General features: G+C 37.8%; 1 protein-coding gene across 1 annotated transcript; it reads right to left on the bottom strand.

Annotated features, from left to right (window-relative positions):
- Positions 1 to 1,485: 1,485 nt before the first annotated feature.
- On the bottom strand, positions 1,486 to 15,939 carry LOC307128000 (myosin heavy chain, fast skeletal muscle-like). Its single transcript, XM_079819515.1, has 41 exons — positions 15,906 to 15,939; positions 15,741 to 15,783; positions 13,871 to 14,089; positions 13,648 to 13,791; positions 13,414 to 13,570; positions 13,280 to 13,307; positions 13,011 to 13,119; positions 12,756 to 12,848; positions 12,569 to 12,632; positions 12,377 to 12,475; positions 12,191 to 12,294; positions 11,970 to 12,108; positions 11,591 to 11,709; positions 11,344 to 11,493; positions 11,084 to 11,254; positions 10,693 to 10,993; positions 10,531 to 10,595; positions 10,365 to 10,452; positions 10,155 to 10,272; positions 9,947 to 10,070; positions 9,706 to 9,842; positions 9,357 to 9,612; positions 9,022 to 9,264; positions 8,758 to 8,934; positions 8,523 to 8,668; positions 8,334 to 8,424; positions 7,846 to 8,235; positions 6,769 to 6,895; positions 6,400 to 6,518; positions 6,117 to 6,313; positions 4,957 to 5,140; positions 4,687 to 4,852; positions 4,085 to 4,209; positions 3,667 to 3,975; positions 3,344 to 3,547; positions 3,136 to 3,261; positions 2,872 to 3,042; positions 2,675 to 2,779; positions 2,455 to 2,550; positions 2,213 to 2,344; positions 1,486 to 1,991 (listed from the first exon to the last, which is right to left on the bottom strand). Exons 3-41 carry the CDS (start codon positions 14,075 to 14,077, stop codon positions 1,977 to 1,979), a joined length of 5,796 nt encoding a protein of 1,931 aa, XP_079675641.1. The 5' UTR covers positions 14,078 to 14,089; positions 15,741 to 15,783; positions 15,906 to 15,939; the 3' UTR covers positions 1,486 to 1,976.
- Between the last annotated feature and the right edge of the window lie 7,792 nt (positions 15,940 to 23,731).

Raw genomic sequence — 23,731 nt, 5'->3', positions numbered from 1 at the left:
CTTCAAGTTACGCCCCCTTCAAGTTACGCCCCGTTCAAGTTACGCCCATGTCTTGCAGACCGCAGACAGACCCATCTTTGTGTGTGTGAGCGCGTATGCGCACGCCGATCTGTTAGTGTGTATGTGTGTGTGAGAGAGAGTTTGGGTGCACATGTGTGTTTGAGTGTATTAAATGCAATTACAAAGCAATTAATTGGTTTTGTTTAACTTTGAAACATTTTTCGAGTTGTGTTGTCTACGGGTAGCGCCAGTTGATTGCAGAGTGCAACCATTCTACGTCATCAACCTAGAACGCAAACAAAATGGCGCTGCCCATTGTCCAAATATATAATAGATTTTTTAAATAACGTGGATCTTTCATGGGTTTTCTACTGCATATTTCAATAAGAGACATCATTTATGTTATTTTAAGCCATACAAGTCTTAACACCATGGGATCCCTTGAAGAACTCAACCCTAACTCTTCTGTGTCTTCCCAAGAGAGCAACTACTGCTGGTGCAGAGCTGCAACCACGGCCATGCACTCAACCCAGGAATACACACACACACACACACACACACACACACACACACACACACACACACACACACACACACACACACACACACACACACACACACACACACACACACACACACACACACACACACACACAAAAAAAACTACAACCTACACGGGGTGCCAACCAAATTATGAGCCGCATTGACTTACCTGTTCAAAGCCAAACACGAACAAACTGCTACCAAACATGAGCGCACCTGATTTTCTTCACTAATTACCACTCCATGTGCCTCTCGAAAAAATGGACAATTAAAGTAGGACTTGGCACCTGCCCACACTGCCAAAATGTACCAAAACCTGCTTCAATGACCATGGGATTACTGTGCTTGATTGGCCAGCAAACTCACCTGACCTGAACACCATAGAGAATCTATGGGGCATTGCCAAGAGAAAGATGAGAGACATGAGACCGAACAATGCAGAAGAGCTGAAGGCCACTATTGAAGCATTCTGGTCTTCCATAACACCTCAGCAGTGCCACAGGCTGATAGCATCCATGCCACGCCGCATTGAGGCAGTAATTCATGCAAAAGGGGCCCAAACACTACATATTTTGAGTATGTAGAGTATATACAGAGTACATATGCATGGTTATACTTTTCAGAAGGCAGACATTTCTATATTTAAAATCCTTTATTTTATTGATTTCATGTAATATTCTAATTTTCTGAGATTTTGAATTTGGGGTTTTCATAAGCTGTAAGCCATAATCATCAAAATTATAACAAATAAAGGCTTGACATATCTCACTTTGCATGCAATGAGTGTATATAATATATTAGTTTCACCTTTTAAGTTGAATTACTGAAATAAATGAACTTTTCCACGACATTCTAATTTATTGAGATGCACCTGTAGATGCAGGCTTTCTGGTTTATTGTGTGTACCAGGATGGATATAGTCTTTCATACAAATGGATGTTTATATCTTTATCGCTTTATCTCTTTCTTATTTTTGTCAGCAAATACAATATGGGTCACATTGTGTATAAAGAAAATGAAATGTTATTATATGCAAGTTGGTATGCATTTCATGATTATTTTGTGCAAAATGTAATGTTTTTTTTAAAACTCATAATACAGAGATCGAGGGAAGAACAACAAGTGTTCGTGTTGTCTGTTCTTTAAAATATTTCTGTTCCCCTTTTCAGGGAGACTACACATTTATGTGGACAAGTGTAAATTGAACAGTTTTAACAAATTAGATATCTATCTGATCAGAGAAAATGCATGAAGTGACCAGGTATGTAATCATACATCATATACAGTATTTGTATTGTAATAGTGTATCTTGCTGAAAATCACTCAAAGGCTAATTATTTGCTGAAATATACAGGTTTATTAAGAAAGGTACTTTTACAATAAACATTCATATTATATGACTTCAGTAAATGCTCCTTTCAAGTTTTAAAGATTCATTCTTCTTTGGCCTGTGAAAGAAGGAAGAGGCAAACATTAGCCTTATTAACAAAAATGTGCTCCACTTTACATAATGAAGAGAATACTGATGTGGCAATATCATACAGGATATGCAACATCAGAATAATGCAATTATCATAGTTCCACTACTTTTGCTAAGAGATAGTTCATGTATTTGGATAAACAAATTGAATAAATAATGAAAAAAAAAAAAAAACCTCATCAGTCTAACCTTTCCAGCATCACGGCTCTTAACTTTGAGCTTGTTGACCTGAGACTCAGAAATATCAGCACGCTCCTCAGCCTCCTCAAGCTCATTCTGCACCTTCCTCAACTTGGACAGGTGAGTGTTTGCTTGTTCCTCCTAAAGGTTTATATATATATATATATATGGTTCATGTATCACATATCATCAAATTAGCATTCCATTATAAATAATTACAGTGTCAAGATGTTCTATTAGATTTTACATACCGCCTCTTCAGACTGCCTCTTGTAGGCTTTGACCTTCAGCTGCAATTTGTCCACCAGATCCTGTAGTCTGCTGATGTTCTTCTTGTCCTCGTCAGTCTTCAAAAAAATACACATTTACTAGATTAAGTCTTGATACTTTACTAAAAATAGGCATTGTCAGGACATACACTATTATGCAAACTCTTTTGTCTGAACAAACTTATGAGGAATATGGCCATACCTGGTAGGTGAGCTCCTTGACTCTCCTCTCATATTTGCGGACGCCCTTAACAGCATCAACTCCTCGTCTTTGCTCTGCTTCAACTTCAGCCTCAAGCTCATGGACCTAAAGAATATTATTGTTAGTCAAACAAATCATAATATATTAGAATATAACAAACTTCACTTTGCCCACATCATAACTATAAAGAGGCTTACTCTGGACTCCAACTTCTGGAGTTGTTTCTTTCCTCCCTTCATGGCCAGATTCTCAGCTTCATCCAGACGGTGCTGCAGGTCCTTCACTGTGACCTCCAGATTCTTCTTCATCCTCTCAAGGTGAGAACTTGTGTCCTGCTCCTTCTTCAGCTCTTCTGCCATCAATGCAGCCTTTTGCATGAATGCAGAAATTCATTAGATGCACATTTTTTTTTAAAAGTATACAAGTGTCTTGTGAAACATTTGGCAGCTACTGTTTCTCACATCAGTGATGGCCTTCTTGGCCTTTTCCTCTGCATTTCTGGCTTCCTGTACAGTGTCATCAACTTCACTCTGGACATGAACAAGGTCAGCCTCAAGCTTCTTTTTGGTATTTAGGAGACTTGTGTTCTACAAAATGGAAAGCAACAGTTTGAACATTTTGAATGATGCTCTCAATTTCCTTAATTTCAGGGAAACAATATGCACTTACCTGAGAGTGCAGCAGCCCAACACGCTCGCTTATATCCACCAGCTCTTGTTCAGCCACTTTGCGGCCTCTCTCGGTCTGCTCCAGAGCAGCTCTCAGCTCCTCAATCTCAGACTGCATCAGAGTGTTTCTGCGCTCCACCATGGCCACCTGCTCCTTCATGTCTTCCTCTCCTCTCTGGGCATCATCAAGGTGCAGTTGGGCATCCTGAAAATAACAAAAGCTTAACAATGAGCATTTGATGTGGTTTCTGTTGGGCTTTACTTAACATATGTTAGATTATAAAAAATATGAATACATCCCAAAGTCGAACAGATGTCACATACCTTGAGTTGTCCCTGAACATTCCTGAGCTGTTTCTGGGCCTCAGCCGCCTGGCGATTGGCATGGCTCAGCTGAATCTCCATCTCATTAAGGTCTCCCTCCATCTTCTTCTTGATTCTCAGGGCATCATTCCTGCTCCTGACTTCAGAGTCCAGAGTGCCCTGCATGGATTCAATGACCCTCTGGCTGTTCCTCTTGATCTGCTCCATCTCCTCATCCTTCTCTGCAAGCTTCCTGTCAATCTCTCCTTTGATCTGGTTTAGCTCGAGCTGGACACGAAGAATCTTGGACTCCTCATGCTCCAGGGTGCCCTATGAAATATAAAAACTGCATTTAAATATCAAAATGAAAATATGCATTAAGACCACAGTATTCCTGCAAGTTCTAGCATTGATTCCATATTGATCTCCAGATACTGACTTCAGCCTCTTCCAGGGCGGTCTGAATCTCTGACTTCTCAGTCTCCACTGTCTTCTTGGCCTTTTCCAGCTCATGGATGCTCTTACCAGTCTCACCTAACTGCTCTGTCAGATCTGAAATCTCCTCTAGAAAGAAAAAATATAATATTTATCATAATGAACATTAATTAATCATATGTGCTTACTTTTTAATGCTCACTAAAAATTTGAACATTTAAAGGCATAGTTCACCCAAAAAAGAAAATTGTAATTAATTGTTTACCATCATGTCGTTCAAAACTCATGAGACTTTTGTTAATCTTCGGAACACAAATGAAGATCTTTTTGATGAAATTTGAGAGCTTTCTGCCCCTCCATAGACAGCTATGCAATTGACACTTTGACACTTCACAAAGTTCATAGAATGATCGTAAAACTAATCCGATTTGAGCGAGGACTGAAAGTTTTCAGATTTCATCAAAAAGATCTTAATTTGTGTTCCGAAGATTAACGAAAGTCTCATGATTTTGGAACGACATGAGGGTCAGTTATTAATGAAAGAATTTTCAATTTTGGGTGAACTATCGCTTTAACTTTTTTTAAATTTAACGGTTTCATTCTTACGCTGCAGATTCTTGTTCTCTCTCTTGAGGGTCTCCAGGTGATCCATACTCTCCTCATAGGAGTTCTTCATCTTGAACAGTTCAGTGCTGAGTGAACGAGCCTCTTTCTGGGCACCTTCCAGCTCTGACTGACCTTCTTCATATTTCTGCTTCCATTCTGCCAGGACCTTTGATGGAGATATATCAGGATAGAATTTGTTTAAAAAATGTTAAACAAAGCCCATTCCAGCAATATTTACAAAGAGAATATCATAAGACTAAAATTGTTTACCTTGTCAAAGTTCCTCTGCTTCTTGTCAAGGTTGGCAGCCAAACCATTGGCTCTCTCCACATCAATCATGAGGTCCTCCACCTCACCCTGGAGTCTTTGTTTGGTCTTCTCCAGAGATGCACATTTGGAGTTCACTGCCTCAACTTGTTCCTCTGCCTCTTGCAGACGCTGAGCCAGCTTCTTTCTATTAAAGGGTTAGTTCACCCAAAAATGAAAATTCTGTCATTAATTACTCACCCTCATGTCGTTGGACACCCGTAAGACCTCCGTTCATATTCGGAACACAAATGAAGATATTTTAGTTGAAAGCTGATGGCTGAGAAAGGCTTCACACAGGCCTCCATTGGCATTCAGTACATTGACACTTCCAAGATCCATGAAAGGCACTTAAAACGTCGTTACAAAGTCTATCTCACCACAGTGGCTCTACAATAATCATACAATGCGACGACAATAGTTTTTGTGCGCAAAAAAAAATCAAAATAACACCTTTATCCAACTTGTTCTTGTCTTCCGTGTGCGCCTCCATGACGCATGCGCGAGAATATGACGTAGCGCCGGTGTTCGGGAATCGATGAAATACACACTTAAGCTCCATTTTGAGCACTACGCCGAGACCTAAAGCACGATCAATGTAGAATCCAACAGCTTAGACACGCGCGTCTTCCTCTGCTCGTAAACAAATCGCTTCTGGGTCATATGTCCGAACGCCGGATCTGCGTCATATTCTCGCGCATGCGTCGTGGAGGCGCACACGGAAGACAAGAACAAGTTGGATAAAGGTGTTATTTTTATTTTTTTTTGCGCACAAAAACTATTGTCGTCGCATTGTATGATTATTGTAGAGCCACTGTGGTGAGATAGACTTTGTAACGACGTTTTAAGTGCCTTTCATGGATCTTGGAAGTGTCAATGTACTGAATGCCAATGGAGGCCTGTGTGAAGCCTTTCTCAGCCATCAGCTTTCAACTAAAATATCTTCATTTGTGTTCCGAATATGAACGGAGGTCTTACGGGTGTCCAACGACATGAGGGTGAGTAATTAATGACAGAATTTTCATTTTTGGGTGAACTAACCCTTTAAGTAATGTACACTATTTTGAAATCTAATCTATAAAATAGCTGTGAGAATTGGGAATATTATACAATAATATGCATACTTGGACTCTTCAAGCTCTTCAGTGCGCTGGATGGCATCCGTTTCATATTTAGTTCTCCACTGAGCAACCTCACTGTTGGCCTTTGACATTCCCCGCTGCAGCTCAGCCTTTGCCTCCTGCTCTTCCTCAAACTGCTCACGGAGCAAGTCACAGTCATGACGGGCTGATTGCACAGCATGGGCCAGTGCGTTCTTAGCCTAGGAGACAAAGTAACATAATATTAGCTTGTCTCTACAGTAAAGAAATTGACAAGTTTGTGCATGTATTGATTATGCTGTATTACCTTAACTTCCTCTTCAATATGCCTCTTAAGCTCCTCAATTTGCTGAGTAGAAGCTTGTTTGCCTCTGGTGAGCTGAGAAACCAAAGCCTCCTTCTCCTCCAGCTGACGGCCAAACTCACCTATATAGTTTCACATTCATTGTGTCAGATTGTGATCAGTTCATTTCAAAACACATGGATGTAAGATTGTATTAGTCAACATAAAAAAGTAATCTAACAAGACTTTGTTACAGTGTTATTTGTTATTTTTGATTAATTATTGTTGATAATTATTACTGATTATTGTTGATGATTATTGTTAATCATTGACATTAATTACTTTTGACAATATTAATTTGTTCATGATTGGTCATAATTTGTCATTAATTACCATTTTCAGTCTGAAATCTTGCTCTTTGAGTACTGAGATCATTTATCTGGCGAATGTTCTCATCATTCTTGGACTTAATTTCACTAAGTTGGTCCTCAAATGTGCGGCACATCTTCTCAAGATTGCCCTGCAAATACAAAAGATATTTAAATCATTAGATATTTAAAAATATACTTTTCAAGACTTCTTATATGCTGGGAAAATGAGTCACAATTTACAACACATTTACAAAAATCTAAATTATTTTCACTATTAAAATGATGTATGATTTGTTGGAACGAGACAAAAAACGACTGAGCTACACCTATCAGTCAATATTAGTCAATTTTGAGAAAAATCAAGTTAAAGTTTTATATAAAGTTCCAAAACAAAATCACCTAGCAACCATACCTTAAAATCCATGGCAATGCATAATCCCATGGTAAAGTAACACGCCAAGTCAAAACACATACCTATAGGAAAAATATATTCTCAACTCTTTTTTCATGATACCACAATTGTTTGATTAACATTGAGAAAGATAGCCAATATATTAAGACCTACTGTAATGCAATGATCTAATATAATGTTACACATCAGATGTTTTTCCCCAACAGTTAACCAAACGTTCACTTAAGACATAACAGATAATGTTTAAGTGAATACTTGCCAAGACAGATATTTTGAAATACTGTAATTCTGTGTTAATGTGTATATTGGAATCATGTGATCGTCTGACAGGCGTATTTGTGCGCACACAGATCGTCAGTCAGCCAGGTAAGATAATTTTGTTTACATCAGGATCAGTTTGAAAATCATATTTCATTGGTTCAGACCATCAAGAATTCGCTATGAATATTCAAAGTTGGAATGCTGCGAAAATGTACAACTAAGGCTACTTTTTTATGTTTAATTACTATGTGGAGCATTGGGATCGCTAGAAGGGGCCTTAATTAACTAATTTTTGTGAATGAAAAAGAAATTCGACCAAAATTGACATTTTTCATTTGTTTTGCCTGTAGCTTGCAATTAGCCTGTGTGTATTCCGACTCATTTTGCCAGCAAGGGTCAAATATATTATTTAGAATATTTCTCAACCTTTGCTTTGGCAACAGCTTCCATGTTGCTGGAAAGATCGTCAATCTCCATTTTGTATTCGCTCTTCTCTTTCTCAAGCTTCTGCTTGACACGCTGCAGGTTGTCGATTTGCTCTCCCAGCTCGGCCACACTGTCTGCCTGCTTCTTGCGGAGGGCAGCAGCAGTAGCTTCATGCTGGAGGGTGGACTCTTCAAGATCACGACGCAGCTTCTGAAATTCAGCTTCTCGCTTCTTATTCATCTCGATCTGAGCAGAAGTGGCTCCACCAGCCTCCTCAAGCCTCTCACTGATCTCCTCAAGTTCCCTGGAGAGATCAGCCCTCTGCTTCTCAACCTTGGCACGAGCAGCACGCTCGGCCTCAATCTCTTCCTCCAGTTCCTCAATGCGAGCCTATGGTGGAAAGTAGTTAATTTGATTTTTGGTGATCTGTATCATAATGATCTTTTAGTCTTTTAGATCTTTAGTTTTAAAAACAAAACTCAAAATACCTGAAGCTCCTTGATCTTCTTCTGGAGTTGAGCACCCAGAGATTGTTCATCTTCTATCTTGCTGAGCAGCTGGCTTGTTTCAAATTCTTTCCTGTGGGTGTTCAACAATAAGTAGTTGTAAAAATATATATATATATTACACAACCATAAAAGTTTTCAATGTTTTCAAAGATGTCCTGCTTTAATTACTTTTTTATTTTCTCATCAGATTGCTGCTTGTCATTCTCCAGGTCCATGACAGACTCTTGGGCTAATTTCAGGTCTCCTTCAAGCTTTCTCTTGGCTCTCTCAAGATCCATGCGAAGCTTCTTCTCTTGTTCAAGGGAACCTTCAAGCTACAGGACAATGATATATAAAAGAATGTTCAAAGCAGAAAACAGTTGATTTGATGAATTTATATAATTAATTTACATAATAAACTCACATCATCAACTTGCTGCTCAAGCTTTGTCTTGGATTTGGTCAAGCTGTTGACTTTGTCCTCCTCGGCCTGAAGATCATCCAGTGTCTGCTGATGTGCCTCTTGGAGGGCTTTCTTCTCCTTTGTAAGCTTGGCTATGCTCTCATCCTGAGCTGCCATTTCCTCAGTCAAGTTCTTGACCTGTGTGTTTTGTACCAAATAAGCTTACATTAATTCATATTCTATATCAGTATATAAAACAAATATTAAATCTAATCTTAAACCAACCTTATTCTCAGTGGCATGTTTCTCCTTCTCCACTTTAGCCAAGGTGAGCTCCAGGTCATCAATGTCTTTCTTCAGCTCAGAGCACTCATCCTCCAGTTTCCTCTTCTTGGCTGTCAGTTCAGCATTGATTTCTTCCTCATCCTCCAGTCTCTCAGTTGTCTCTTTGAGTTTAGCTTCAAGCTGGATTTTGCTCTTGATCAGACCCTCACACCTCTCCTCAGCATCAGAGAGACCCTCAGATTCCTGTTGATAAAATAGATTGCTATTTCATTGGAAACCATATTGCTCATTTTTAATAGAGCCAAAATTCAGTTAATTCAAGGAAATGTTCTCACAGATGCTACTTGCAGCTGCAGATCATTTTTCTCTTGCAGCAGTGATACCATCTTCTCTTCAAGCTCCTTCTTTTTGGCTTCAGACTTTGCTAAAGCCTCTTTACATTTTGCAAATTCCTCTTTCATGCCTGACAGCTCCTTCTCAGTCTCGGCAGTCTTCAGCAAAGGCTTAATCTTGTAGTAAACCTTCATCCATGGCCAGTGTTTGACATTCATGAATGAGCGGATGTTGTATTGGATAGTGTAAATGGAGTCCCTGTGAATAATTCATCATTAAATGGCATAATCATCAATATGTACTGTTTGCACTGTTATCATTGATGTTATCTTTACTCATGACAATACTAACCTGCTTTCCGTCATTTTCACAAACGCCTTCCTCATCACATAGCCACGGCCAAGAGCCTGAGTCATTGTGACCAGAGCAGCCAGTTTCTCATCACGCATCTCCTCAAGAGTACCCAGAAGACCAGCTTTGAAGAACACCTGAATTTATGTAAAAAAATAAATCAAAAGATATTGATTTATCCTGTATAGGCTTTATGATCAGGATCAGTGAATCTTTGAAAGTTGTAAAGCTGAATATGAACCTTTGTGTGTCCGAATTTGTACTCCTCATGATCAACGTCGATGGATCCCAGGAGTTTCTCACTGGCCTTCTTGTTATCCATAAACTGTCCATCTGGGATAACCGCGGCATTCAGCACCTTGTATCTGTGGAAAATTAATCAAAATACTTAATGTCTTTTAATTAGGAGCCTCCTACAGGAAATTGTATTTTCACGTAGTCCCATTTACCTCTGCTTAAAGTCACCATATTGGATTCTGCTGGGGAAGCCCTTTCTGCAAATTCTGATGCCTTCCAGTACACCGTTACACCTGAGCTGGTGGATAACCAGGAAGTTCTCCATGAGACCTATAACGAACAGTTCACACCATGAACTTGGTAAATTAACTTCATCGTATATATTGAGTGCCAGAATATCTGTAAGCTTTTTAATACTTTACCTGGAGTCTTGGACTCATTAGGAATCAGGCAGCGCACAAAGTGAGGGTGAGTGCTCCTCAAGTTGGTCATGAGTTTACCCAAGTTCTCCTGTGGAGAATAGAAAAGGGGTGGCCTGCTTTGAATTTCTTTTTTTCAATATTGCTGTGATGTCATCTCTATACATACCCTGAACTGGGAGGACACAGTCTGCATGGAACCACCCTTCTTCTTGCCTCCCTTTTTAGTAGTATCTATTGAGATACAAGTACAAAGGAACATGTATAAATGCAAAAAACAAGAAAGAAATTTCAAAACTTAAAGTTCGGTTAAATTTATTCTTTTCTTTACCCTCAACAACAGGTGGGTAGAGAGTAGCCAGCAGCTTGTTAGAAGACTTCTGGTACAGCAGCAAAACAGAATCATTTAATGGATCCTTGTTCTTGTCCAACCAGCCAGTGACGTTGTAGTCCACAGTTCCAGCGTAGTGAACTAGGGAGAAGTGGGCTTCAGCCTTGCCTTTGGCAGGCTTTGGTTTCTCAAAAGCTTTGTTCTTGCCAAGATGCTGATCATACAGCTTGTTCTTGAAGGAAGCGTCTGAAGCCTTGGGGAACATGCACTCCTCTTCAAGGATGGAGAAGATACCCATGGGCTGTTTATAAAAGAATGTTGTTTATTACCAAAAATATAAGATTTTGAGAATAGACAATGGAAATTAATAAATTCATAAACCATTAAAAACCTTTTCAATGAGCTCTATGCAAGAAGCCAAATCCATGCCAAAGTCAATGAACTCCCAAATAATGCCCTCCTTCTTGTATTCTTCTTGTTCCAGAACAAACATGGTGTGGTTGAAAAACTGTTGCAGTTTCTCATTGGTGAAGTTGATGCACAGCTGCTCCATGCTGTTGTACTGATGGAAAAAATAACAGAAACATTTACTGACTAAATACTGAATATGATTCAATTTGCCATAAAAAGAGATACAAGAATCATTCTTACATCAAAGATCTCAAAGCCAGCAATATCCAGCACACCAATGTAGAAATTTCTTTGTTGTTTTGTGTCCAACATCTGGTTGATACGAATGACCATCCACAAGAACATCCTCTCATAGATAGATTTGGCCAAGGCACTAACAGAGTTGTACACCTGTAAGAAGAATAGAGTGGATATTTTATTCTGCATCTGCAATAATTAGCCAGAATTTTAGGTAAAACACATGGACATGCTGGAAATGTTACTATACCTGTGGCACTGTTTGGCCTTTGGTTACATACTCATTTCCGACCTTGACTCTGGGGTAGCACAAAGCCTTCAGCATATCAGCAGAGTTCAAACCCAGAAGGTAGGCGATTTTGTCAGCCTCTGTCAAATGCATTTTAAAATAAATTGTCTTTGCTCTAAAGAGTCTTTTGTGCATGTGTAAAAATTATAATAAATCAGGCACCAGGTACTGTCACTTTTATTTTTAGATTTATTGTTATGCACAAGATTGAATACTTCTAATTTATATTTACACTAAATATTTTACACACAATTTCTGTGATTTATCAGGAAAGTCAATGCAACTGTTACTATTGTAAAGGCCAGAATGAAAAATAAGCAATTAGACCGAGAAGTCTCACCCTCATTGCCATCAGGCTCAGCCTGCTCCTCACGCTGCTTCTGCTTGAACTTCATGTTACCATGATGAAGCACAGCTCCAGTAAACTTGTAGATACCCATTTTCTCCTCATTATTGAAACCCAGAATGTCAATAGCGTCCTGTAAATTACAGAAAAGAATGAGATCTATGATTTTCCATATTTATATAGAATATGTCAATGTTCAAACAGCCATGACTCACATCAGTAGCATCCAGCTCCACTTTATCATCAATGCTGGCCACTGTGATCTGACCCTGACTGCACATGGGGAAGTCATATGGGTTGGTGGTGATGAGCGTCATTTCTGTAAAATACATCGATTTTTTGAAAGAGTATCTTACAATATTATCTGGCATTTAAACACTGAATGAAATATGTGCACCTACCAATCAGCTCAGGCTTATGGTTGGTCATCATCTGGTAGAAGATGTGGTAGCCTCTCTCATCTGGAAGCTGGAATGACACTCTAGACTTCTCCAGCAGATCTGTTGAGAGAATGTACTTGAGTCAAAATCATCTGAAGAGTGACAGACAAAGACAAATGTGCCAGATGGATCAATGAAATTATGTCCACCTACATGTCTCAATGTCAGCACTAGCCAGTTTTCCAGATGTACCGAAGTGAATTCTGATGAATTTACCCTGTTTAAAACAAAATAGCATAATACATGAATAAAAATAATAATTGCTAAATAAAAGAACTCTGTATAGAAAAATCAAACACAACTGACCAACTTTACTGTAAATAAAAAGTGGTGAACTTACAAAACGAGAGGAGTTGTCATTTCTCACAGTCTTGGCATTACCATAAGACTCAAGCAGAGGGTTGGCAGCAATGATCTGGTCCTCAAGAGAGCCCTGTGTTGATTGAAGGGTTAATTTTTAAAAGTTATTTTACATTTAAAGAATGTTTGCAGGCATTTCACAAATTCACACATCATATAGTTTGTGAGACGAGTGTAACATCTTTCAACATCTTTCGAAATAATATATAATAAGACATAGTTTTATATCTCACACCTTTATTTTGCTGTCCTCTTTCTTCTTCTCACCACCTGACACTGCAACTGTGGCAAAGTACTGGATGACACGTTTGGTGTTCACAGTCTTTCCAGCACCGGATTCTCCACTGGTTTATGAGATTAGAAAACAGATGATTAAAAGACATGTAGACTTTTCAAAGTATATTAAATTATATTTCGTAAATATCTCCATATAGATTTGCCTTATTCATTATACTTTAAATGTTTTATTTTTGTCAAGGTCTAAGATTAAAAGAAAATACTTACGTAATCAGGACAGACTGGTTTTCTCTATCTGTTGATTGTAATTTGTAAAATATCCGGTAAATATTTTTTATGTTAACAGCTTCATCTAATTCACCTTAATGAATTCTACAGAATTCAATTTCATAATGTCTTACCAGTCTGCATAAACTGATAGGCGTTGTCAGAGACAGAGAAGATGTGGGGTGGGGCCTCCATACGCTTTTTGCCTCTGTAAGCAGTCACCACTTCTGAATCATACACTGGGAGCCACTTGTAGGGGTTCACAGTTGCGCAGAAGAGTCCAGAGTAAGTCTGAAATGAGCAGAGAAGTGGTCAGATTGCAATAACAGACAAATTCAGCTTAAATGCTGTTTTGTTTCAGAATTTACGTAGATCATCCATGCAGCATAACGCTCTTTGAGGTTATACAGCACAGAGGCTTCATTGAGATGGGTCATCATGGCCATGTCCTCAATCTTGTCATACTTGGGAGGATTCATTGGGTAGACATCTTCTTCCTTAGCAACTCTTTCCTGTTAATGTGATGAATTAGATATTAGATATAAAAGATATAAAAAAACAATGTAATAAGTCATTTAAATTAAAAATCACCTCTTTAGTGTCAAGCAAAACAACTGTGACTTTGCCACTGTCTTTGCTCTTGATTGTTCCCTTGAGGTACAACTCTTTGACATCAGCCACATAGCAGGCAGACTTGGCATCAAATGGTTTGGTTTGAGCCTCGATTCTCTCCTTCTCAGGCTTACGAAGGTAAATCGAAGCCTTGCCATAAGCGGCCATCTCCGCGTCCGTACTCATGGTGGCGGCTTACTAAAGAGAGAAAATATAAACTTATGCATTAAGAAAATTCATAAATATTCCATGTAACAATAAAGGCAAAACACATGAATTGTGTTAGGAAAGAGGCATATTCCTAAGTTTAGGATTACACATGAATACAGACATATAAAACAATACTAGATAAACATTTAGATGTTGCAAGCAAGAATCAGGTAAGGGGCCCATGAACGGCATAAACTGAATATATAGAATATAGAGACTGAATATGTCTTTCTGGTGATGAAACTGATATGCTGTTGTCAGGACACGGCACATACAGTACAGTATGAATTGTGGCATATATGAAGTTTCAGGTCAATACAGAGATTCTCACTGTCGACTATGAGTCTCACTTGTGGACTTTCTGCTCGAGTGCATCCTCCGGCTACGAGCATGTATTAAATTAAACGTGTGTACTCGCTAATTCTCACAACACCCTATATTGGGTAAAACATTTTCTCCACTGTAGATATGTGTATTTGTTTTTTTCTCAGTGGATGCATAAGATTTCCTGATAAAAATTAATATACTGTCACAGATTTTTTATCATAATAATTTAATGTTATGATAAAACTTTAGACCTTTCTAATGATTTATATTTATGCAAATGCCATAATGGATTATGATAGCAACACTGCATGCCAACAGTTCTGTAGTTAGAGCCAATTTCAGAGCCAAGTTTTGCTCTATTATAGCATCATCAATTGGCCCTTTCCCGCTTCTTTTTTCTTTTCGAGTCTACACAGAAAGGTGTCAATCGTGTGTAACTAAAAAGTTGAAAATTACTTAACGTATTTGAATGAGTTAAAGCAATGTTAAAACATTTGTCATAACTTATTGATCATATAATTTTTTACAGTGTAGGCATCGTACACTTAACAACTTTGTAATAGTTACAAAGGAAAAACTCGGTATCATACACTAAACGACTGAGAAACACACAACTAGACTTTCAAATCATTCTGATCACAACAAACTTGTGCTGAAACACATGCCTTGTTGCTAGGAGATGCATGGCAAATGAAAACTGTGTGCTCTAAAATTGGCTCAATATATCAACCATGTTTGACATCCTCCGACTGGAAATTTGGTGAAAACATTTAATTTCATTTAAGAGATATAGCCACTTATAAATAGTTGACATACATGTATATATCATGACAGAAAATTAGATCAAAGGGAGCAATCAACTCTCCACGAGTTAAGATTTTTGTTGTTTCTAACAGTTTTCAAGTTATTAGCAAGAGTACAAGTATGGATAGTTTGTGGTGCTAGAGGGTTTGAGTTAAAGAGTCCACATTTGCTGTGTTTCATGTTCAGACTATCCTCTATGCTTGTGCCAAATTTGTATAACTCTCCCACAAGGGGTTCTATGGGCTCTCATAGACTCAAAAGTGAAAGGAGAAAAACAGAATACAATCCAACACACAATAAAAACCAAATACAATATGCTTGGCCCTTAAATAAAGGGTCAATGGGACCCCTTCCTTAAATTCATCTTACATTTTAAACACATTTATTTGCAAATAAATTAACCAAGTTTTTGAAAGCAACATGCTTCCCCAGTTTTCGTCTATAATACAGACTATAACAACTGTTTTCCTCTACCCTAATCCACACACCGAATCATAAACTCACTTGCCTTTTGTCCTGTGAGACCAGATGAATTTTTCTCTACCCTTGAACTAAAAGAAAATTAAATTCATTAAAATGTATAAATAAATAAAAAAACAGAGTTACTTTAAGTACAGATGTATACGTGATGATGATAAAATGCCCTTCAGTCACAATCACTACAGGCTCTTACCACTGGATGGAACTTCTGAGGTCTTCTCTGCATCCCTTCTGGTCTACCCTCTTGGCTTTTATAGAAGTTGATCATGCACACTAAGCAGAATCTATACATAGGTAACCTCATATATTATGATATATGATGAGCTTTCTTGACCCATTTTATAAGAACTTTATGGATAGACTCACAAACATCCTACCTAATGGAATCAGTCATAAGTCGAACCTTTATTGCTTAAAAATATAGAGGTAACAGCTTCAATCTCAGAGTTCATGTGTATTATAATTATTTATTTTTAGTCTATTAATATCTTACTTTGACATATGGCACACACTGAAGTAAATAAATCCTTTTTTGGGAAGAGAGTGCATTCAGCTACCCCTCCCATTTTTTTAATCAGAAAACATTTCACCTTTTCACCCATGGATGTTCTTGTAGCAGGCTAGTGTGTCAGCAATAATAATAATTAATAATAATTAATTACATTTATATAGCGCTTTTCTAGGCACTCACTCAAAGCGCTTTTACATAGAAGGGGGGAATCTCCTCAACCACCACCAATAGGGCTAAACAATAAAATATGTTACAAATCTGACAAGATATATAGTTCAAGAATACAGAAAAATACTGGAAAATATGTCTAATACAGTGAAAACACACAACAAATGGCAGACTGTTCTGACTCAGGTTCCTATGTCTTTTCTAACTGATCGGACTTATAGTTTTTCTAAAATGACGATCAAAACTTGGAAAAAATCCCATTTACATTGATGGAATTATCAAATGAGCCAAGGTTGTTTAAACCTCAAATTTAAACACCCAGAAGCCCAATCAACTTGGATATTTAAGTGAATTAAACTTAAATTACATTAAACTGGCTTAAAAAATTTGCTGAATCGTGTGTAACTAAAAAGTTGAAAATAACTTAACGTATTTGAATGAGTTAAAGCAATGTTAAAACATATGTCATAACTTATTGATCATATAATTTTTTACAGTGTAGGCATCGTACACTTAACAACTTAACAAGGAAAAACCCGGTATCATACACTAAACGAATGAGAAACACACAACTAGACTTTCAAATCGTTCTGATCACAACAAACTTGTGCTGAAACACATGCCTTGTTGCTAGGAGATGCATGGCAAATAAAAACTGTGTGCTCTAAAATTGGCTCAATATATCAACCATGTTTGATATCCTCCGACTGGATGTAATCAAACTTTAGTCGCTTTTCCACCTTTAGGCCGAACGGTAGTCAAGTCAAGTCAAGTCAACTTTATTTATATAGCGCTTTTCACAAAGTAGATTGTTTCAAAGCAGCTTTACAGTGTTAAACAGGAAAATAATGCAGCATAATTTTATTCAGCCGCATAGCCACTCCGGAAAAAACGCTGATGTCATCAGCCCATCTCAACCATCACACAGCGACAGTGTGGGCTTTAGATCAATAATTCGATCAGTAATTTAGTTTAAATGGTTAATTTAGTTTATTATTTAGATTTATTTCGATGTTTATTTGAAAAATTTAGTGTCCCCAACTGAGCACGCCAAGCCAGAGGCAACAGTGGCAAGGAAACCAAAACCCCATCAGGTGACCTAATGGAGAAAAATAAACCTTGGGAGAAACCAGGCTCAGTCGGGGTGCCAGTTCTCCTCTGGCCAATTAACAAACAGCGTATGATTATTATTATTATTCTGGCAGCTTTACAGCTCAGAGGTCATAATAGATCAGAATATTCGAGGCACCGGGGGCAACATGCTGGAGACGGGTTTATTGAGGATGATGTTGATTAAATAATTATTAAAGTGCAATATTCGAATGATCGGAGGCAACACGCCGGAGACGGGTTTATTGAGGATGACATATCGATTTAAGTATTATTTAATTGTAATATTCGAACAATCTCAGTCAACACGCCGGAGACAGGTTTATTGAGATGCCGTGTCGATGAGGCAGTTGCAGGGGGAGTCTAATCACGGTCTCTCAGACACTTCAGGGTCCTGTGTTGGTCTTCTCTGGGCGCAGGTCCACCATCTGATCTGGATACGGCCCGGATCCAGCTGACTGCAGTAAACCTCGGGATAAAACAGAGACTATCATTAGCGTAGATGCCATTCTTCTGATGATGTAACGAGTACATCAGGTGTTATGGGAAGTGTTCCCGGTTCTGGCTGACCTAGTTAATGCAGCCTAACAATCATTTCATTGAAAAAGTGTTTAATGTGTATGCCACAGTAAAGAGATGTGTTTTTAATCTAGATTTAAACTGACAGAGTGTGTCTGCTTCCCGAACAATGTTAGGAAGACTGTTCCAGAGTTTTGGAGCTAAATAGGAAAAGGATCGACCGCCTGCAGTTGATTTGGATATTCTCGGTATTATCAACTTGCCAGAATTTTGAGACCGCAGTAGACGTGATGGAGTATAATATGTTAAGAGCTCGCTCAAGTATTGGGGAGCTAAACCATTTTAGTGCTTTGTAAGTAATAAGTAAGATTTTAAAATGTATGCGATGTTTAATAGGCAGCCAGTGCAGTGTTGACAGAACTGGGCTAATATGGTCATACTTCCTGCGAGCTGCTGCGTTTTGGACCAGCTGGAGTTTATTTATTAAGCGAGCAGGGCAACCACCCAGCATTACAATAATCTAGCCTTGAGGTCATGAACGCATGAACTAACTGTTCAGCATTTTGCATTGAGAGCATGTGCCATAATTTAGATATATTTTTAAGATGGTAGAAAGCAGTTTTACAGATGCTAGAGACGTGGCTTTCAAACGAAAGATTGGTATCAAAGAGCACACCCAGGTTCCTCACTGACGACGAGGACTTGACAGAACAGCCATCAAGTGTTAGACAGTATTCTAGGCTACTACTTGTGGAGCTTTTTTGTCCAATAATTAAAAATTCAGTTTTTTCTGAATTGAGTTGCAGGAAATTACCGGTCATTCAATGTTTTATATCAGCTATGCATTCCGTTAATCTTGTGAATTGGTAAGTTTCTTCAGGGCGTGAAGAAATATAGAGCTGAGTATCGTCAGCATAACAATGAAAACTAACGCCATGCTTCCTAATGATATCTCCCAGTGGTAGCATGTACAGGGTGAAGAGTAGCGGTCCTAGCACTGAGCCTTGTGGTACTCCATACTGAACTTGCGATCGGTGTGACATATCTTCATTTACTACTACAAACTGATAACGGTCGCATAGGTATGATTTAAACCATGATAATGCAATTCCACTAATACCTACATAATTTTCGAGTCTATTCAAAAGAATGTTGTGGTCGATAGTATCAAATGCAGCGCTAAGATCGAGTAACACTAATAGAGAGATACAGCCACGATCAGATGATAAGAGTAAATCATTTGTAACTCTGATGAGAGCAGTCTCAGTTATATGATACGGTCTAAATCCTGACTGGAAATCCTCACAGATACCATTTCTTTCTAAAAAGGAACATAATTGTGAAGACACTGCCTTTTCAAGTATTTTTGACAGAAAGGGTAGATTTGAGATTGGTCTATAATTGACTAAATCTGTAGGATCAAGTTGCGGTTTTTTAATAAGTGGTTTAATAATAGCCAACTTAAAAGTTTTCGGTACATATCCTAATGACAAAGATGAATTAATGATATTAAGAAGAGGATCTATTACCTCTGGTAGCATCTCTTTTAATAGCCTAGTCGGTATAGGGTCGAGCATACATGTTGTCGATTTTGAAGATTTAACGAGTTTAGCCAATTCTTCTTCTCCTATAGCAGTGAATGAGTGTAATTTTTCCTCAGTGACACTACAATCCTCTGTCTGATGTGATGCTGTAGTAGACGGCTGCATGGTTAAAACCTGTTAAGCTGCACCCCCACTTTGGGGCTCACAGCTGAAAACGACCTACCTGAATTAAAACAATTATAGCTCCTGAGAACAGTGTGCTACAGGCACAATTAAGGTATCTTTGGAAAGAAGACAATTGGGACTCTAATAAAAGTAATAAAAGCAATCAGAGTTGATATTTCTCAAACAGATAAAAAATTATAATAGTTGAAATGCCTCGAAAATTATTTGCACTACACAGAATGTTGTATTATTTCATGTAAAAATATATGAAAATAGACCTGGAGGAATCCAGTTCAGTTATGGATCGAAAGCCACACGACTTATCAGTTTATATTTCAAGTTTGAGGAAGATATAATGAAAAATGTGGTTCCTGCAAGCTTTTTTTACAAGACTATGTCTGTTCCATTTCTCCCTCCGCCTGCTTGAGGCACATCCCCAGAAATGACATCTCCCAACTAAAACAATTGCAGTTGCTGAACAATTTGCACTACATGCACAATTTAGACATCTATAAAAAGAAGACACTTTAGAGTTTATTACCCAAACATTAAAGTAGAAAAAAACTTAGAAAGACAAACAGTTATAGAAGTTGAAGTGTCTTGAAGATGATTTGTGCTACAATGAACACTTTATTATTTGATGTAAAAATATATGAAAATAAGCCTGGAGGAATCCAGTTAATGAATTGAAAGGCACAAGTCTCATCAGTTTATATTTAAAATTTGACGAAGATATAATGAAAAATGGGGTTCCTGCATGCTTTTTTCTAAGAATATGTCCAGGTGCCAAGAAACCTACAGGAGACTTGATAACCTAATGTTATGAAGTGTACTGCAAGCTGTTTTAGCCATCATATATGATGCTTGAATGCTTTTTCAACTATAAAATAATAGGCAGAACCATAAGACTTTGTATAAGTGATTTATTTGTACAACAGAACTTATAAAAATATAATAAAAATGAAATATTAATAAAAAAGAGCTAAACTTCTTTGCAACTGAAAATACAACAAGTAATATAAGTATAATAACTATAAATATAACTAGTAATATAAATAACAATATAATATAAATATATAGCTATAAAAACACACACAATTTGCAAATGTAAAAAAAAAAAACATTTACTGGCCTTTTACTGGCCGATTCAGGTCTACAACAGCAAGTGCAGATCTTGAAGAATCTGAAAGCGTTCTTCTCTTTTCTGCTGGTTGGCTGGTGCTTGGATGCCATTCCTCATCTGAAGACTCAACCTGATGCCTGTAGAATGGCAAGGAAAGGAAAGAGAATTAGCACTGCATGAATTATTTCTGTATAGTTTGCCCATTCAATCAACAATCACACTGTCATCATTCACTCTAATTACAGGCCATCCCATGAACAATGAAACTGATGGGCAGTCGGTTAGACAGCATTCATATTGATGGACACCTATACATTCTCACACAGCCCAAGCATCAATCTAACGGCCGGCTATACAGTGAGCATTCATATTGACGGTGGCCCATACATTCTCACACAGTCCTACAATCAATCTAATGGCCGGTGATACAGTGAGCATTCATATTGATGGCCAGACATAAAATCAACAATCACACAGATGGTCGGCCGTCCAGAACTTTTCTTTTTTCGTCAATTTGTTTTTTGTAGCACAGGGGAAAAAAATGCATTTTATATATTATATATATATATATTTTTTTTTCCTGTGTGTGCTAGAAAAAATGCTAAATATAAGTATATGTATAATCTATACTGGTATATTGTAATTTTTCTAGCACACAGAAAAACATAAAATAAATACAGTCTCAATATATATATATATATATATATATATATATATATATATATATATATATATATATATATATATATATATATATATATATATATATATATATATATATATATATATATATATAATAAACAATTACATGTGTTATATATATATGTTTTATTTACACACACATGGGGAAAAATTATATATAATTTTTCCCCATGTGTGCTAGGAAAAATGCAAAATATCAGCATATGTATAATGCATACTGGTATATTGCATTTTTTCTAGCACACAGAAACAATAAAATAAATACATTCTCACACACATTCTCAATATACATAAACAACTACACATAGCAACTCACCGGTATATTATTGGATCAACTTCTCTGTCAACAAGCATATCACCGTCATCGCTGTCTTCACTCTCCTCAATGTTTTCTTCGAGTGAGCTCAAATAAAGCATCTTCAGCACAATACAAACTTCTTTTGACGATCCATTGGATAATAAATTCCGTCCAGTTAGTAAGATTAGCAAACAGTTACTACAAAGAGACCGTCTGTACTAGCCCGTTAGCTGTTAGCTGTCAGATGACAGGGAGGGGTGTGTGTGGGTGTCACACAGACTACGTCTCAGCTTCTCGTGGGAGAGCGCGCCACATTCAAATGAATAAATATTCATGCCCATGTGACAAATATACACATGAGAGGTCTTGTTGGAATCGTGTGTTCATTGGCTACATTTTCTGTCAGTCATGACGATTCAATGCTTTTATTGGCTCCAGATAAACAGACATTATCATTGGATGAGCACGTCCTGACATCAGCTAAAACGAGTGCTATGGTTGGATATTTTTGACTATATCGCGGCTATCTTTGCATGTTTTTGAGTGGGGTTAGTTGTATTATGTTCGTAACATTCTAAGCTATAAACCCATGCCACTTTATGCTACCGGGAGACGGTTTTTGGTGCATTATTTTATTGCATAACAGTCTAGTATGATACTCCGCTCCGCAGAAATGCGATGTAAACAAAGGATTAACCATCAATATTACACCGTTATTGTTTCGTTGGATTAAAATGCTCTATGGGATGTTATTCAGTGGACCCTCACCTTTCCATTCATTCTGGAACTTTTAGCAGTGGATGCGTGTGTGGCTCGTAATTAGGAAACTACGGTATGTGCTCTTTTTTTCTTATCAATTGTTTTGATGTGTATTGCTTACATTCATGCAAAAATACAGCCGTTATAAGCTTTTCATTGAAAAACAGTGGTCTGTCCTCGATGCTTGAGGTTTAGACCTTTAGAATGATATATAGTTTGTCAAGATTAATGATGTTTTTTTACGTTAAATCTATTAACAAACATTACACTCGTGCTAAAAATAGCGCTTCAACCCGTGCACGCGCTCATGAAGCTTAAGGAGAAAATTGTTCCTAATATTATCAATCTTACATGTGAATAAGTTCATAAAGTCATTACTGCTGTGCTGTTTACAATCATCAGAAGTTGAAGCTTTATTTTTGGTTAATTTAGCCACTGTATCGAATAAATACCTTGGGTTGTGTTTGTTTTCTTCCAAGAGAGTTGAGAAATAAGCAGATCTGGCAGTTTTTACGGCCTTTCTGTATGTGATCATGTGCTCTTTCCACGAATTACGAAATACCTCTAATTTTGTTTTCTTCCAGCTGCGCTCCATTTTTCTGGCTGCTGTTTTAAGGGCCCGGGTGTGCTCGTTGTACCACGGCGTTGGACTATTTTCTTTAATCTTCTTTAAGCGCAGAGGAGCAACTGTGTCTAAAGTACTGGAAAAGAGAGAGTCAATAGTTTCTGTTGCAACATCGGGTAGTAACAGTAAGGAATGGTTCCAGTTGTCAGCACCAACCCAGAGTACCCTAACAACTACATAGCAATGCCCTCAAAAACATACTAAACACCCTAACAACTGTGTAGCAACACCCTTATAAGCACACTGAACACCCTAGCAACCATGTAGCAATGCCCTATCAACCACCCTGAGAACCCTAGCAACCACATAGCAAATCCCTAGAAACTACCCAGAAAATACTAGCATCTGTGCAACAACGCCCTTGAACACCCTAGCAACATACTGGCAAAATCTTAGCAACCATGTAGCAATGTCTGTGAAACCATACTGAACACCCTAGCAATTATGTAACAACACTCTTGAAACCACACTGAACACCCTTGCAACCATGTAGCA

This window comes from Gobio gobio, assembly GCF_949357685.1.
Source record: "Gobio gobio genome assembly, chromosome: 6".
Taxonomy (NCBI): domain Eukaryota; kingdom Metazoa; phylum Chordata; class Actinopteri; order Cypriniformes; family Gobionidae; genus Gobio; species Gobio gobio.
The sequence above is the reverse complement of the archived record's forward strand: the minus strand, read 5'-3'. Positions and strand labels throughout refer to the sequence as shown.